This window comes from Athene cunicularia (assembly GCF_003259725.1).
Source record: "Athene cunicularia isolate RWA chromosome 24 unlocalized genomic scaffold, athCun1 chr24_part1, whole genome shotgun sequence".
NCBI lineage: Eukaryota > Metazoa > Chordata > Aves > Strigiformes > Strigidae > Athene > Athene cunicularia.
Window position 1 is genome coordinate 177,049 of NW_020799132.1, and position 11,067 is coordinate 188,115.

Below are 11,067 nucleotides of genomic sequence, written 5' to 3' on the forward strand. Positions count from 1 at the left end.
GGGGGGACATGGGACAGGGATGTGGGGACAGGATAGGGCAGAGGGACATGTTGGGGGGTACATGGGGTAGGGGGATGAGGGATGTTGGGACATGGGACGGGGATGTGGGGACAGGGGATGGGTGAGGGGATGGGGCAGAGGGATGTGGGTCAGGGGAAAGGGGGATATGGATGGGAACCAGGGGGACATTGGTGCCAAGGGAGGTGCCACGGGTGCTGTCTGTGTCCCTGGGAGGTGACGGGGTGACACACGTGTCCCCAGCGCTTCAGCATGGAGGGCATCTCCAGCATACTGCACTCGGGCCTGCGCCAGACCTTCGGCCCCGCTGCCAACGAGAAGCAGGTGCCCTTTTCCCCTTTTTCCCTTCAAACTTGCTCGAATCTGTCCCCTTTCACCACCACCCCTGCACACCCCATTCCTCTGCATCCCCCAAACCCCCTTTTAAAATATTTTTAAAATTTACAAACCCAGTCCATCCCCTGCACCCTGCTAATCCATGCAAAAATCACCATTTTTCACCCTAAACAATCCTTCCTAAGCAGGGGTTTGCATTTGAGAGGGTTTTGAAGCATGCGGTTAGTTCAGCATGCCAAAAAATACCTGCAGCTTAAATGCAGTCACTGAAAAATCACAGACATATTCTGCTTTTGCATCAGTTTGGGGCAATTTGTAGCAAGGCATTGCAAAAAATAGGCAGGTTTGTGCCATCTGGCTGTTTTTTGGGGTGGCGTTTGGTTTTTTTTCAGTACCTGAACACGGTGATTCCTTACGAGAAGAAGGGGTCGCCGCCTTCTGTCGAGGACCTGCAGATGCTCACCAACAGTGAGTGTTCGTTAAAGCTGCTGGGTTTGGGGCAGAATCAATCATTTTGCCTCACCACGGCACGGTGGATTTGGAACACAAATGCGTGTTTTGTGTTGCTGCAGCAGCTGCAGCTTGGGTGCATCATTGCAACGAAGGCCATTTTTGGGGGGAAAGACCCATTTTTGCAGCATGGCAGCACAGTTTGGGGTGCAATCATGCATTTTGCATCGCTGCAGCACAGCTGATTTGCAGCAAACACACACCCCCACACCCCATTTTTGCACCCTACACCAGTGCTGATTGGGTGTAAAACACTTTATGTGTTGCCACGACTTGGCTGATTGGAGTGAAAGTGGGTTTTTTTGGATCCTCTCAGGCCTGGTGCATTGTGGGAAACTTTGGCAGTGTCTCTGTGGCAACTGTAGGGCTGATTTGGGGGGGAAAAGGGACGTTTGGGGGTTAGTGGGGCCAGGCTCACAGCTCTGTTCCCCCTCACAGTCCTGTTTGCCATGAAGGAGGGGAATGAGAAGGTGCCCACACTGCTCACGGACTACATCCTCAAAGGTACCTGCTCGCGTCGTCCATCCCCTTGTGCACCCCTCGTGCATCCTTCCTGCAGCTCCCATTCAGCCCTCGTGCCTCTCTGCATCCACCACGGATCCTTCCTGCATCCCCCGTGTGTCCCTGTGCATCCCTCATGCATCTCCAGTGCATCCTGTGTGCATCCTCTGTGAACACCAGGTACATCTGCATCCCACATGCATCCTTCATACATCTCCGTGCATCCTTTCTCCATTCTTGTGCACCTCCCTTGCATACTCCATGCACCTCCTGTGCGTCCCGCATCTCCCTTGCATCCTGTATGCAACCCTCACGCATCTCCGGTGCATCCACAGAATCACAGACTGGTTTGGAAAGGACCTTAACAGTTTCAGTTCCAACCCCCATGTTTTCTACATGCTTGAATTAAAATAAAGTCCCTTCAAGGACAGAGTCCCCTCAGCCCAGGCTCCCCTCAGCCCCCCATGGACAGGCTTCCCTCAGTCACAGAATGGTTTGGGTTGGAAGGGACCTTAAAAGTTTTAGTTCCAACCCCCCTGTTTTTCACATACTTGCATAAAATAAAAAGTCCCCTCAAAGACAGGCTCCCCCCAGCCCATTCTCCCTGCAGCACTCCAAGGACAGGCTCCCCTCAGTCACAAAATGGTTGGGGTTGGAAGGGACCTTAAGAGATTTATTTCCAGCCCCCATGCTTTTTACATACTTGCCAAAAACCTGTCCCCTCAAGGACAGGCTCCCCGCTGCCCGGGGTCTCCTCAGCACCCCCAGTCCCATCTCCACGCCCCCCCAGCCCAGTCTCGCAGGAAAGGCACCGTCGTGCACCCTTTGTGAATCCCGGGTACATCTCTTGTGCGTCCATCCCTCACGCGCCCTCCCACACCTTCACAGATCACTGCGTGCCCTTCATGCAGCCTCGTGAACCCCTGTGCACCACCTCATGCACCATCACGCATCCCCCATCCATCCCCGGTGCATCTCCTGGGTATCCTCGCGCATCCCTCACTCTTCTCCATCTCTCGTGCAGCTGCCTGCGTCCTTGTGCATCCCTCATGCACCCTCCATGCCTTGTGCGTTCCACGTGCATCGCTCCCACGTCCCTCCTGCATCCTCCATGCATCCCATTTGCTGCCATTTGCACACCCCCAGGCATCCTTGTGCACACGTGTGTATCTTCACACGACCGCTGTGCACCCTTATGAATCACTCCTGTATTCCAGTGTGTGCTTGTGCACTCTTGGCATCCCCGTTGCACACTTGGTGCATTGTCGCGCATCCCTTTGCATCCTTGTGCGCACTTGCGCATCTCCATGCATGCTTGCACATCATTGCGTATTCTTGTGCATCCCCGTGCACACTCGTGCATCATCGCACATCCTTGTCCCCCCGTGCACACTCGTGCACCCCCACACATGTTCATGTGTCATCACGCGTCCTCATACATCCCTGTGCACTCATGCGTTGTTGCGCATCCTTGTGCATCCCCGTGCACACTTGTGCATCCCCGTGCACGCTCGTGCATTATCACGCATCCTCATGCATCCCTGTGCACGCTCATGTGTCATTGCACATCCTCATGCATCCCCATGCACACTTGTGCATCATTGCACGTCCTCATGCATCCCTGTGCACACTTGTGCATCTCCGTGCACGCTCGTGCATTGTCACGCATCCCCCTGCATCCCCGTGCACCCTCATGCTGCGTCCTCATGCACACTCGTGCATCATGGTGCACCCACGTGCCACCCTGTAGGTCCCTGGTGCACGCTGGTGCACACCCATGACCTCTCTCTTTGCAGTGCTCTGCCCAACCTGATGCGGCGCTGCCCCCACCCCGGCACCCCCCGAAAACGGGGCCAAACCCGAGGAAAACGGGTCGCCTGCGCCCCGCCCCTCCCCCCGCACTCCCCCCACCTTTGCACAGCTGGGAAATAAATAATTCGTTTCATTAATTAAGCAACCGGCCTCCGGCGTCTTCATCCCCCCTGCTTGCGACGTCGTTTTGCAAATTTTCGTTAGAAAAATGCACTTTTTTGACGGAAAAAAACGACAAGGACTTGGCTGCAATGCTCATGAATATTCAGCATTTTATAAAATATGCAAATTTCTGGCTAACGAGCTGCTGGGTGCTCAGCCGGCTGCAGGGCCGCAGGCAGCTGCTGCGATCCGAGGGGCAAAATTCAGCTGTAAACTCCATTTTGAGGGGCTTTTCCCCATTTTTAGTTTTGTGTAGACCCATTTTCTACTAAAAATTGTGCAAAGATCACCTTTGTGTTCCAGAAAATTAACCCATTAATTAGCAGAGGCTCATTAGGGAATTGGGAGGGGGGGCCTTCCATTTGGGTGAGACTTGCTCTGTTTTGGGGTTTGTCACTCATTTTGGGGAACAGTTTCTCATTTGGGGCTTATTTTTTGAGCATGTAATCCATTTCGGGGGCAAATTCAGTCATTTAGGGAGAAGATACCTGTTTGGGGGAGATTTACTCATTTTTGGGAGCACTGCTTGCTTTTGGGGAGAGTCACTCGTTTTTGGGAGGACTGCTAGTTTGGGAGGGCATAATTTTGGGGGACCATCACTCATATTCGGGGAGAATGGCTCTTTTGGGAGAAAAATTTTGGGGAGCATCACAGTTTTGAGAAGATCAATAATTTTTGGAGCACCACTCCAAAAAATTACCTGTTTTGGAGGAGACAAACTAATTTTGGGGACCAGCGCTTGTATTTGGAGAGCATCCCTGACGTTGGGGAACATTGTCCATTTTGGGGAAATAACCACTTTTCTGGGGATACGCTTCAATTTTGGAGAGCATGTCGTTTTGGGGAAGTATCATCCATTTTGGGGGGGTCACTCCTTTTTGGGAAGCATCACTCATTTTTGGAGAATATTTTGGGGTGAGCATCACTCATTTCAGGGGCAGCATAACATTTTGGGGGTGTATCACCCATTTTGGGGGAAGCATCATTCATTTGGGGATCAAATCACACTGGAGCTCATGGGGGGGAGGGAGCATCACTTATTTTCGGAGGAGCATCACTTTTAGAAGAATAAATCCTATTTGCACCATATCACTCAATTGCAGATTTGGGTCAGTGACCCATTTTTGGGGCCAATTCACCTATTTGAGGAGAGTTTTGCCCATTTGGGGTGGTTATTCACCCATTTTGGGGCTTCTTTGCTCGCAGGAAGAAGCTGCCAATAAAATACAGCTGAGAAACCTCATCTCGTAGCACTTTATAATAAATGGCCATGAATTAATACTAAATTACAATGAATTCTTTATGAAATTACAGATTACATTCACACCAGATCAGTATCGAAAAATAGGCTTTTCTGCCCATTGCATCACTTGTGGGATTTTTTCCCCCCGGCTGCTGCTTTGTTTTTTTTTCTCAACTCTTCAAGAGCCAAAAAAAATAAGGACAAAACTGGCAAAAAGCCACAAAAAAAATCCTTCTTACAGAAACCTGCATTTACAGGAGGAACCTGCAGAAGAAAATTCCTTTATTATTTTTGCCCTACATCACCCAGGTTTACTTTTGCGATTCCCCCCACGCCACATTTTAAGGCAAAATTTGCCCTTTCACTAGCATTTAAAAAAAATCACCAAATACCTTGTTTTTTTTCAGAGCTGCCCTCCCCCATATCTCCTTTGGGGTAAAACTCCATCATTTTCCCACACAGGTGGACAATATTGGGGAGAAACCGTCTTTCCAGCAACAATATTGAATTTCCTTCCACCCAGGTGAATCTTGTGAGTTGTTGTTCAATTTTGGGTGAAAATCTGCATTTTTTTAAACCTTTTTTCCCCCCCCCCATTTTTTTCCTGACTCAAGTGCCAAAACACTGTGAGAAAGTCTCACTCCTGGCAGCCTTTGCCCCAACTCTGCGTCCAGTCTCAGCCCTTAAGGACGAGGATGGGGTGATTATTTTCCAGATTCGATGGGGTTTTAGCACATAAATTAAAGGATTTGGAGGAATTTCCTCTTTTTTCCAGAAAGTTGCATCCGGAGTCACCAAACAGCCACAGCATCGGGGCCAAAACAGGGAGGTTTGGGCAATATGGTGGGTCAAGAGCACCAAACTCTTCCCAGATCCAACCTGAAACAGAACTTGCACTTGCTGATTTTTTAATTTTCCCTGTGTGCCGGTATTTATGCCCGTGAATCATCTTTTTGGGAAAACCCAAAAAACATCAGTCTTGGGGTTGGTTGTTTTTTTTTTTTCACCAAGAAATCCAAGTGATGGATGTGGTGGCCCACGGTGAAAACCGCTGTTGTCCAACAGCATCCAAGCATCACATGGGGAAAACAGCTTCCCCTAAAACTGCTTTTTCTTACCAAAAATGAAGGGGAAAAGGGAAAAGTAAGAATAAAACCTGAAAAAAAACCAATCTGGCCACAATATGTGCCTTGTAAACATGTGTCCTTCACTTCCACACGCTGATGTGGTGGTCCCCGTGCTCCTGTGGGCAGCCGGGGCATCCGCCAGTGCCTCCAATTTGCTTTTTTCTCACCGATTTTGTTTCCGTTCTTGCCGGGGTTTTTTGGCATTTGGGGGGGAATTTTGTTTCCGGTGCTGTCAGTGATTTGGGAGGGTGCAGGAGGAGCTATTCCAGTGAGTCACTGTGGTCCAAGCCAAGGTCGGCGCCAGGTGCCGCTGGAAGACCACCAGGCTCTTCCTCCAGCTCTTCCTCCTCTTCTTCCTCTTCCTCCATCTCGTCCTCATCCTCCTCATCCTCCTCCTCTTCCTCAGTGCCGTCAAGGGAGTCGTCATGGGCCGCCAGCATGGCCTGCTGCATGGCCATGGTGGCCGTGGCTGACGAGAGGGGTTGCAGGTTGTCCATGCTGAGCGAGCCTGAAATTAAAAAACATAGAAATAAGGACTCCCCGACTACTATAAAAGGGACAAAAAAGTACATAAACCAGGAATAACCCAAGCAAAAAGCTTTACCTAGACAGAGCAGGGTGTCCCACCTGCCCCAGCCACTAACCAAGGTCCAACCCTTAATTTTTTTAGCTAATGTATCCTCATTAAACAACAAGAAACCTAAATTGGTTGGGCAGATCGTCTTCATCTTCTCTTAATTTTCACCTTCCCTTCTCTTCATCTTCTTTGTTCTTGTCCAGTCCATTCTCATTTCTGCTCCTTTCACCTTCTCTTCATCTCTACTCAACAACTCATCTCTCTTCATCCTCTTGCTGCCCATCTTGTCTTCATCTGTCTTCTCATCTCCATCTTCTCTTTTCTCTTCATCTATTTTGAACTCTCTGCTCATCTTAGATGTCTTCTTCCCTTCATTTTCATTATCTGTTCTCTCTTCATCCTCTCCCCATCTTGTGTTATCTGCCTTCTCATCTTCATTTTTTCATCTTTTTGTCATTTTGTCTCCTCTCCCCATCTCCCCCTTCACCCCATTCCCAGCACCTCAGGAAATATCCCAAGTTATGCCCCATAGTGGGTCTCCTAAGCCAAGGAGATGGCAGTGCCCCATTGCCAGCACACTTGAGATGGCCAACTGGAAGGACCTTCTTGCATGGGCCACCTCTTTAACTTATTTTCCCCACAGGGGGATAAAGGGCTCTAGAAATCCTTAATTACCAATTAGGCCATAATTTAATGCATTGCCATCCCATCCAAGAAGGGCAGGGGCTGTCAGGGGTTGTCCTTACCGTCAGGATTTGTCCCCGAATTGCTGCCCTGCTGCTGCAGGACCCCAGCGGCGATGGAGTTGGGCCAGAACCGCTGAGTGGGCCGGTGCTGAGATTTGATTTTCTTGGCTTTGGGGGCTGGGTCTGGGTTGCTGGCGTCAAGCATTGGCTGCAGGATGCGCCGTCGGGCATTTATGAACCTTTCAAGGGAAAAGAGAAGCCATTCGAGTAAATAAGAGATGTTAACAGCATTTTTGAGTTAATACAACAGACATGATAACAATTCAATGAGTTGCAATATAAAACCCTTTCAAAAATGGCTGCATGGTGTAAAAAGATGGGGGATTTTACCCTATTTTATTTGTCTGTGTCATGTTACAACATCACATTCCTTTTTCCAGCTGAGTTGAGAGGCTGCTACATACTGGATTTGCCAGGAGAGGGCACTGAGACATCACAAATGTACACAGTCAAACACACGAGAGCCTGTCTTCCCAGAAATTGGCCCTAACTTCCCAAGTTACCACCGAAACAAGCATTATATAGCACCGAAACAGCGTGAAAAAATTTCTAAAACCAGCAAGATGACTTCATGGGCCACCGATGAGCTCACCAGTTGTTGACTTGCAAGAGGGTCAAGTTGGTTTGGGCAGCGATTTGCCTCTTCTCGTCCTCTGTGGGGTAGGGGTGCTAGAGAAAAAGAGATGGGGCAGCAAAATTACATCCCTGTGTGCAAAATGGCAGCCCTGAGTGATAAAAAAAAATTTAAACTCCCATTTTTTTCATTTTCCCACCCCAAATTTGGTGGCTTCTTGCATTTGCAAGACGCAAGGGTTAAGGGTGGCATCCAAAGGCATCCTGGTGTCCTTAAGGCTTTTCCAAGGCTTTCCACTAAAGGCTTTTCCATCAAGGAAAATATTAATTTTATTTTTTTTTTTTTAGTTTTAGCAGTTTTCTGATAATAGTTGTTGGTAAAGGTGGGATTTGGGCTTCAAAACGTGCTGTCACCCACAACACTCCTTGTCAGAGGCATCAATAAAACGCCCTGAAACATCTGCACTGGGAGACTACCAGCACTCAAAGCATCAACAACCTCCTCTCAACCACGCTAAAATCATTATTTCCAACCCCCAAAATGAAATCAGCAAACCAGCCCCATGTGTCATTTTTCAGACCCCCAAACCAGCACCAGTATTGATTCATGTGACTCGTTTTCCAGCTGTTTGCCCCCAAAATAGTGTGATTTCCTTGACAAAACCACCCAAAGTCCATGCAGGAGACTCCACTGCAGAGTGGTTAAAAATGGCTCTTTTTTGGCAAAAGTATCCCTGGTTTTGGTGTATTATTTCCAGCATCCCTTCTTCCTGCTGGTGCTACAGAACTCCCAAACCCAATGAAATGATGAGCATCAATGCTATTAGGTTAAAAAACACATCATCTATGATGCCAGATGGAGGAATCCCATGGAGAAGCCCAAGCATCTTCTGACCAAGCTGAGAGCAAATGTCCAACCATCCAGTAGAACAATTTCTTCTTCTTTTTCCATTCAGTTTTGGAAATCTCAAACCATGGGGTTCTCCTGGCACCCAGCAGAAGATTGCTCCTCAGTTTCTGGTCTTCTAAATCCATTTTCTGCTTGAATATCTGCAGTTCAGCCCTCCAAAAGCCTGGGAGATGCACGACACAGATTGGGATGGCAGCCCAACACAGTCATGCTTTTGTCCTCAATGCAATACATAAAAAAAAAAAAAAAAAAAAAAAAAAAGCTGGAAAGGTCCTAACCAGCTGCTGCTCCATGTCCTGGGTCATGTTTTACGCCAAGTTGCTCCTTGGAGCTCCTATTTTCTGTCTTGCTGTTACCTGTCAGTCTCCCAACTTCCTGGAGACCCTTATGCAACTCTTTGCAAGCAGTTTCTGAGTGATTTCTTGGCCAAATTATACAGGAAAATGGGGTTTTTTTAGCTTTTTACCCTTCTCCCAGCCCTGCTGGTGGGAGAACAATCTCCTTGCATTAGAGCTGCATCCTCTGAGCTCCCTCCATTTGCCTACATTTTCAACCCTGAAAATGTGGTGATTTTGTAATTCTGTATTTCAGCTGCTTGCTGATGTGCCACAAACCATACCTGTGGGGCAGGTTTCATACCCCAGCTTGGTGGAAAATGATGTTTTGGAGCTCTTAACTGGAAAAAAACCCTCCATTGCCCCCTCTGGTTTTGTTTGCTTCTTCATGCATTAAGGGAGTGTTTTGGCCACCTTCAGTGAAAACAATCATCCCCAAAATAGTCCCAAAATAAAAACAAAACCACTTTGTGCCTCTGAATATAAATTCAAACAAACCACCATCTCCATTTGTTCAGTTTGGGGTTTTTTTGCGCTTTTTTCCCCAGCTTTGCAGGGTGTTTTGGCAGCTGCGGTGCTCACCATGAGATGCTGGAAGAGCCATGAGCGCATGATGTTGGTGGCATGTTTGGGCAGGACACCCCGCTTGTTCTTGGACTTCTTGTCCTCACCGTCGAGGAGGGAGGTGAGATCCAGGTTCACCTGCCAGGGGAGAGGAATGGGGAGAGAATTGGCTGAAAATGGCAATGGACAACCCCAAAACCAAGCAAAACCAACCCAAAAAATGAGCAAAACCAACCCTAAATGGGCATAGGGTGAGTGCAAAAAAAAAGGCGCTTGCAGGGCACATCCAAAACCCCTTTTCTCCTCCCAAAATTTGCATTGTCCACATTTTACCCCAGGTTATCTATTTAATAACTCAAATTTTTGCCAACATTTTGCAAAGGGCAATGAGCTTTCTCTCCCTGCTGTAGCACCGGCACAGTTGGGGACCATGTTGCTGATGCCACAATTTCTATGTGCAATTAAGGAAGAAACCTTCAAAAAAACAGCAAAACACCCCAAAATGATGACTTTCTAAACCTGAGGTTAAAACCCTGCCCCTCATTAACCCCGTGCCACCCTGCATTCCTCACTCAGCTGATCCCTACCACAAGGAGAAACAGCCCCATTGAGTGAAAATTTGCTTTCTTCCCCTCCAAAATGAAAAATAAACATCTTGCTGCAAGAGAAGTTTTAATGAGGATGTGGGAACTGAACTGAAATCTCAGTGCTTGAGTTAAAAAGGGATTTTTCTTTTCTTTTTTTTTTTTTTTTTTTCCCCATCCCCAGCTCTTCATCAAAACACTTCTCCTGGATGAATTAAACATCAGGCCAGCAGGTCTCTGCGATTCCCCTGAGCTCCAGATGAATAAATCATGCCGACGGCGTGGGAAGAGCATCCGGAGGTGCTTGTCCAGGGCTCTCTCCCTGCCCTGATATTCCCGGTGCGCGTGTTTTCCCCACCACAGAGGGTTTTGCTGCAAGATTTAAGCCCATGACGAAGAGACATTAAAGAAAGAAATTTTAAAAAACACTGCACAGGCAATAAAACCTGCCAGGGGAGAGGAATGGGGAGAGAATTGGCTGAAAATGGCAATGGACAACCCCAAAACCAAGCAAAACCAACCCAAAAAATGAGCAAAACCAACCCTAAATGGGCATAGGGTGAGTGCAAAAAAAAAAGGCGCTTGCAGGGCACATCCAAAACCCCTTTTCTCCTCCCAAAATTTGCATTGTCCACATTTTACCCCAGGTTATCTATTTAATAACTCAAATTTTTGCCAACATTTTGCAAAGGGCAATGAGCTTTCTCTCCCTGCTGTAGCACCGGCACAGTTGGGGACCATGTTGCTGATGCCACAATTTCTATGTGCAATTAAGGAAGAAACCTTCAAAAAAACAGCAAAACACCCCAAAATGATGACTTTCTAAACCTGAGGTTAAAACCCTGCCCCTCATTAACCCCGTGCCACCCTGCATTCCTCACTCAGCTGATCCCTACCACAAGGAGAAACAGCCCCATTGAGTGAAAATTTGCTTTCTTCCCCTCCAAAATGAAAAATAAACATCTTGCTGCAAGAGAAGTTTTAATGAGGATGTGGGAACTGAACTGAAATCTCAGTGCTTGAGTTAAAAAGGGATTTTTCTTTTCTTTTTTTTTTTTTTTTTTTTCCC

General features: G+C 47.8%; 2 protein-coding genes across 2 annotated transcripts in view; one reads left to right on the plus strand and one right to left on the minus strand.

Moving 5' to 3' along the window:
- The window catches only part of FEZ1 (fasciculation and elongation protein zeta 1), an 11,389-nt gene extending 8,067 nt beyond the window's left edge, over positions 1 to 3,322 (plus strand). The window contains exons 5-8 of the mRNA XM_026863560.1: positions 255 to 342; positions 747 to 822; positions 1,303 to 1,368; positions 3,162 to 3,322. Coding sequence (XP_026719361.1) covers positions 255 to 342; positions 747 to 822; positions 1,303 to 1,368; positions 3,162 to 3,178 — 247 coding nt within the window. The 3' untranslated portion in view covers positions 3,179 to 3,322. The remainder of the gene's footprint in view (positions 1 to 254; positions 343 to 746; positions 823 to 1,302; positions 1,369 to 3,161) is intronic.
- A 1,851-nt stretch (positions 3,323 to 5,173) lies between these two features.
- PKNOX2 (PBX/knotted 1 homeobox 2) overlaps positions 5,174 to 11,067 on the minus strand; it is a 40,562-nt gene continuing 34,668 nt past the window's right edge. The window contains 4 exon segments of the mRNA XM_026863817.1: positions 5,174 to 6,217; positions 7,033 to 7,211; positions 7,625 to 7,701; positions 9,433 to 9,552. Coding sequence (XP_026719618.1) covers positions 5,970 to 6,217; positions 7,033 to 7,211; positions 7,625 to 7,701; positions 9,433 to 9,552 — 624 coding nt within the window. The 3' untranslated portion in view covers positions 5,174 to 5,969.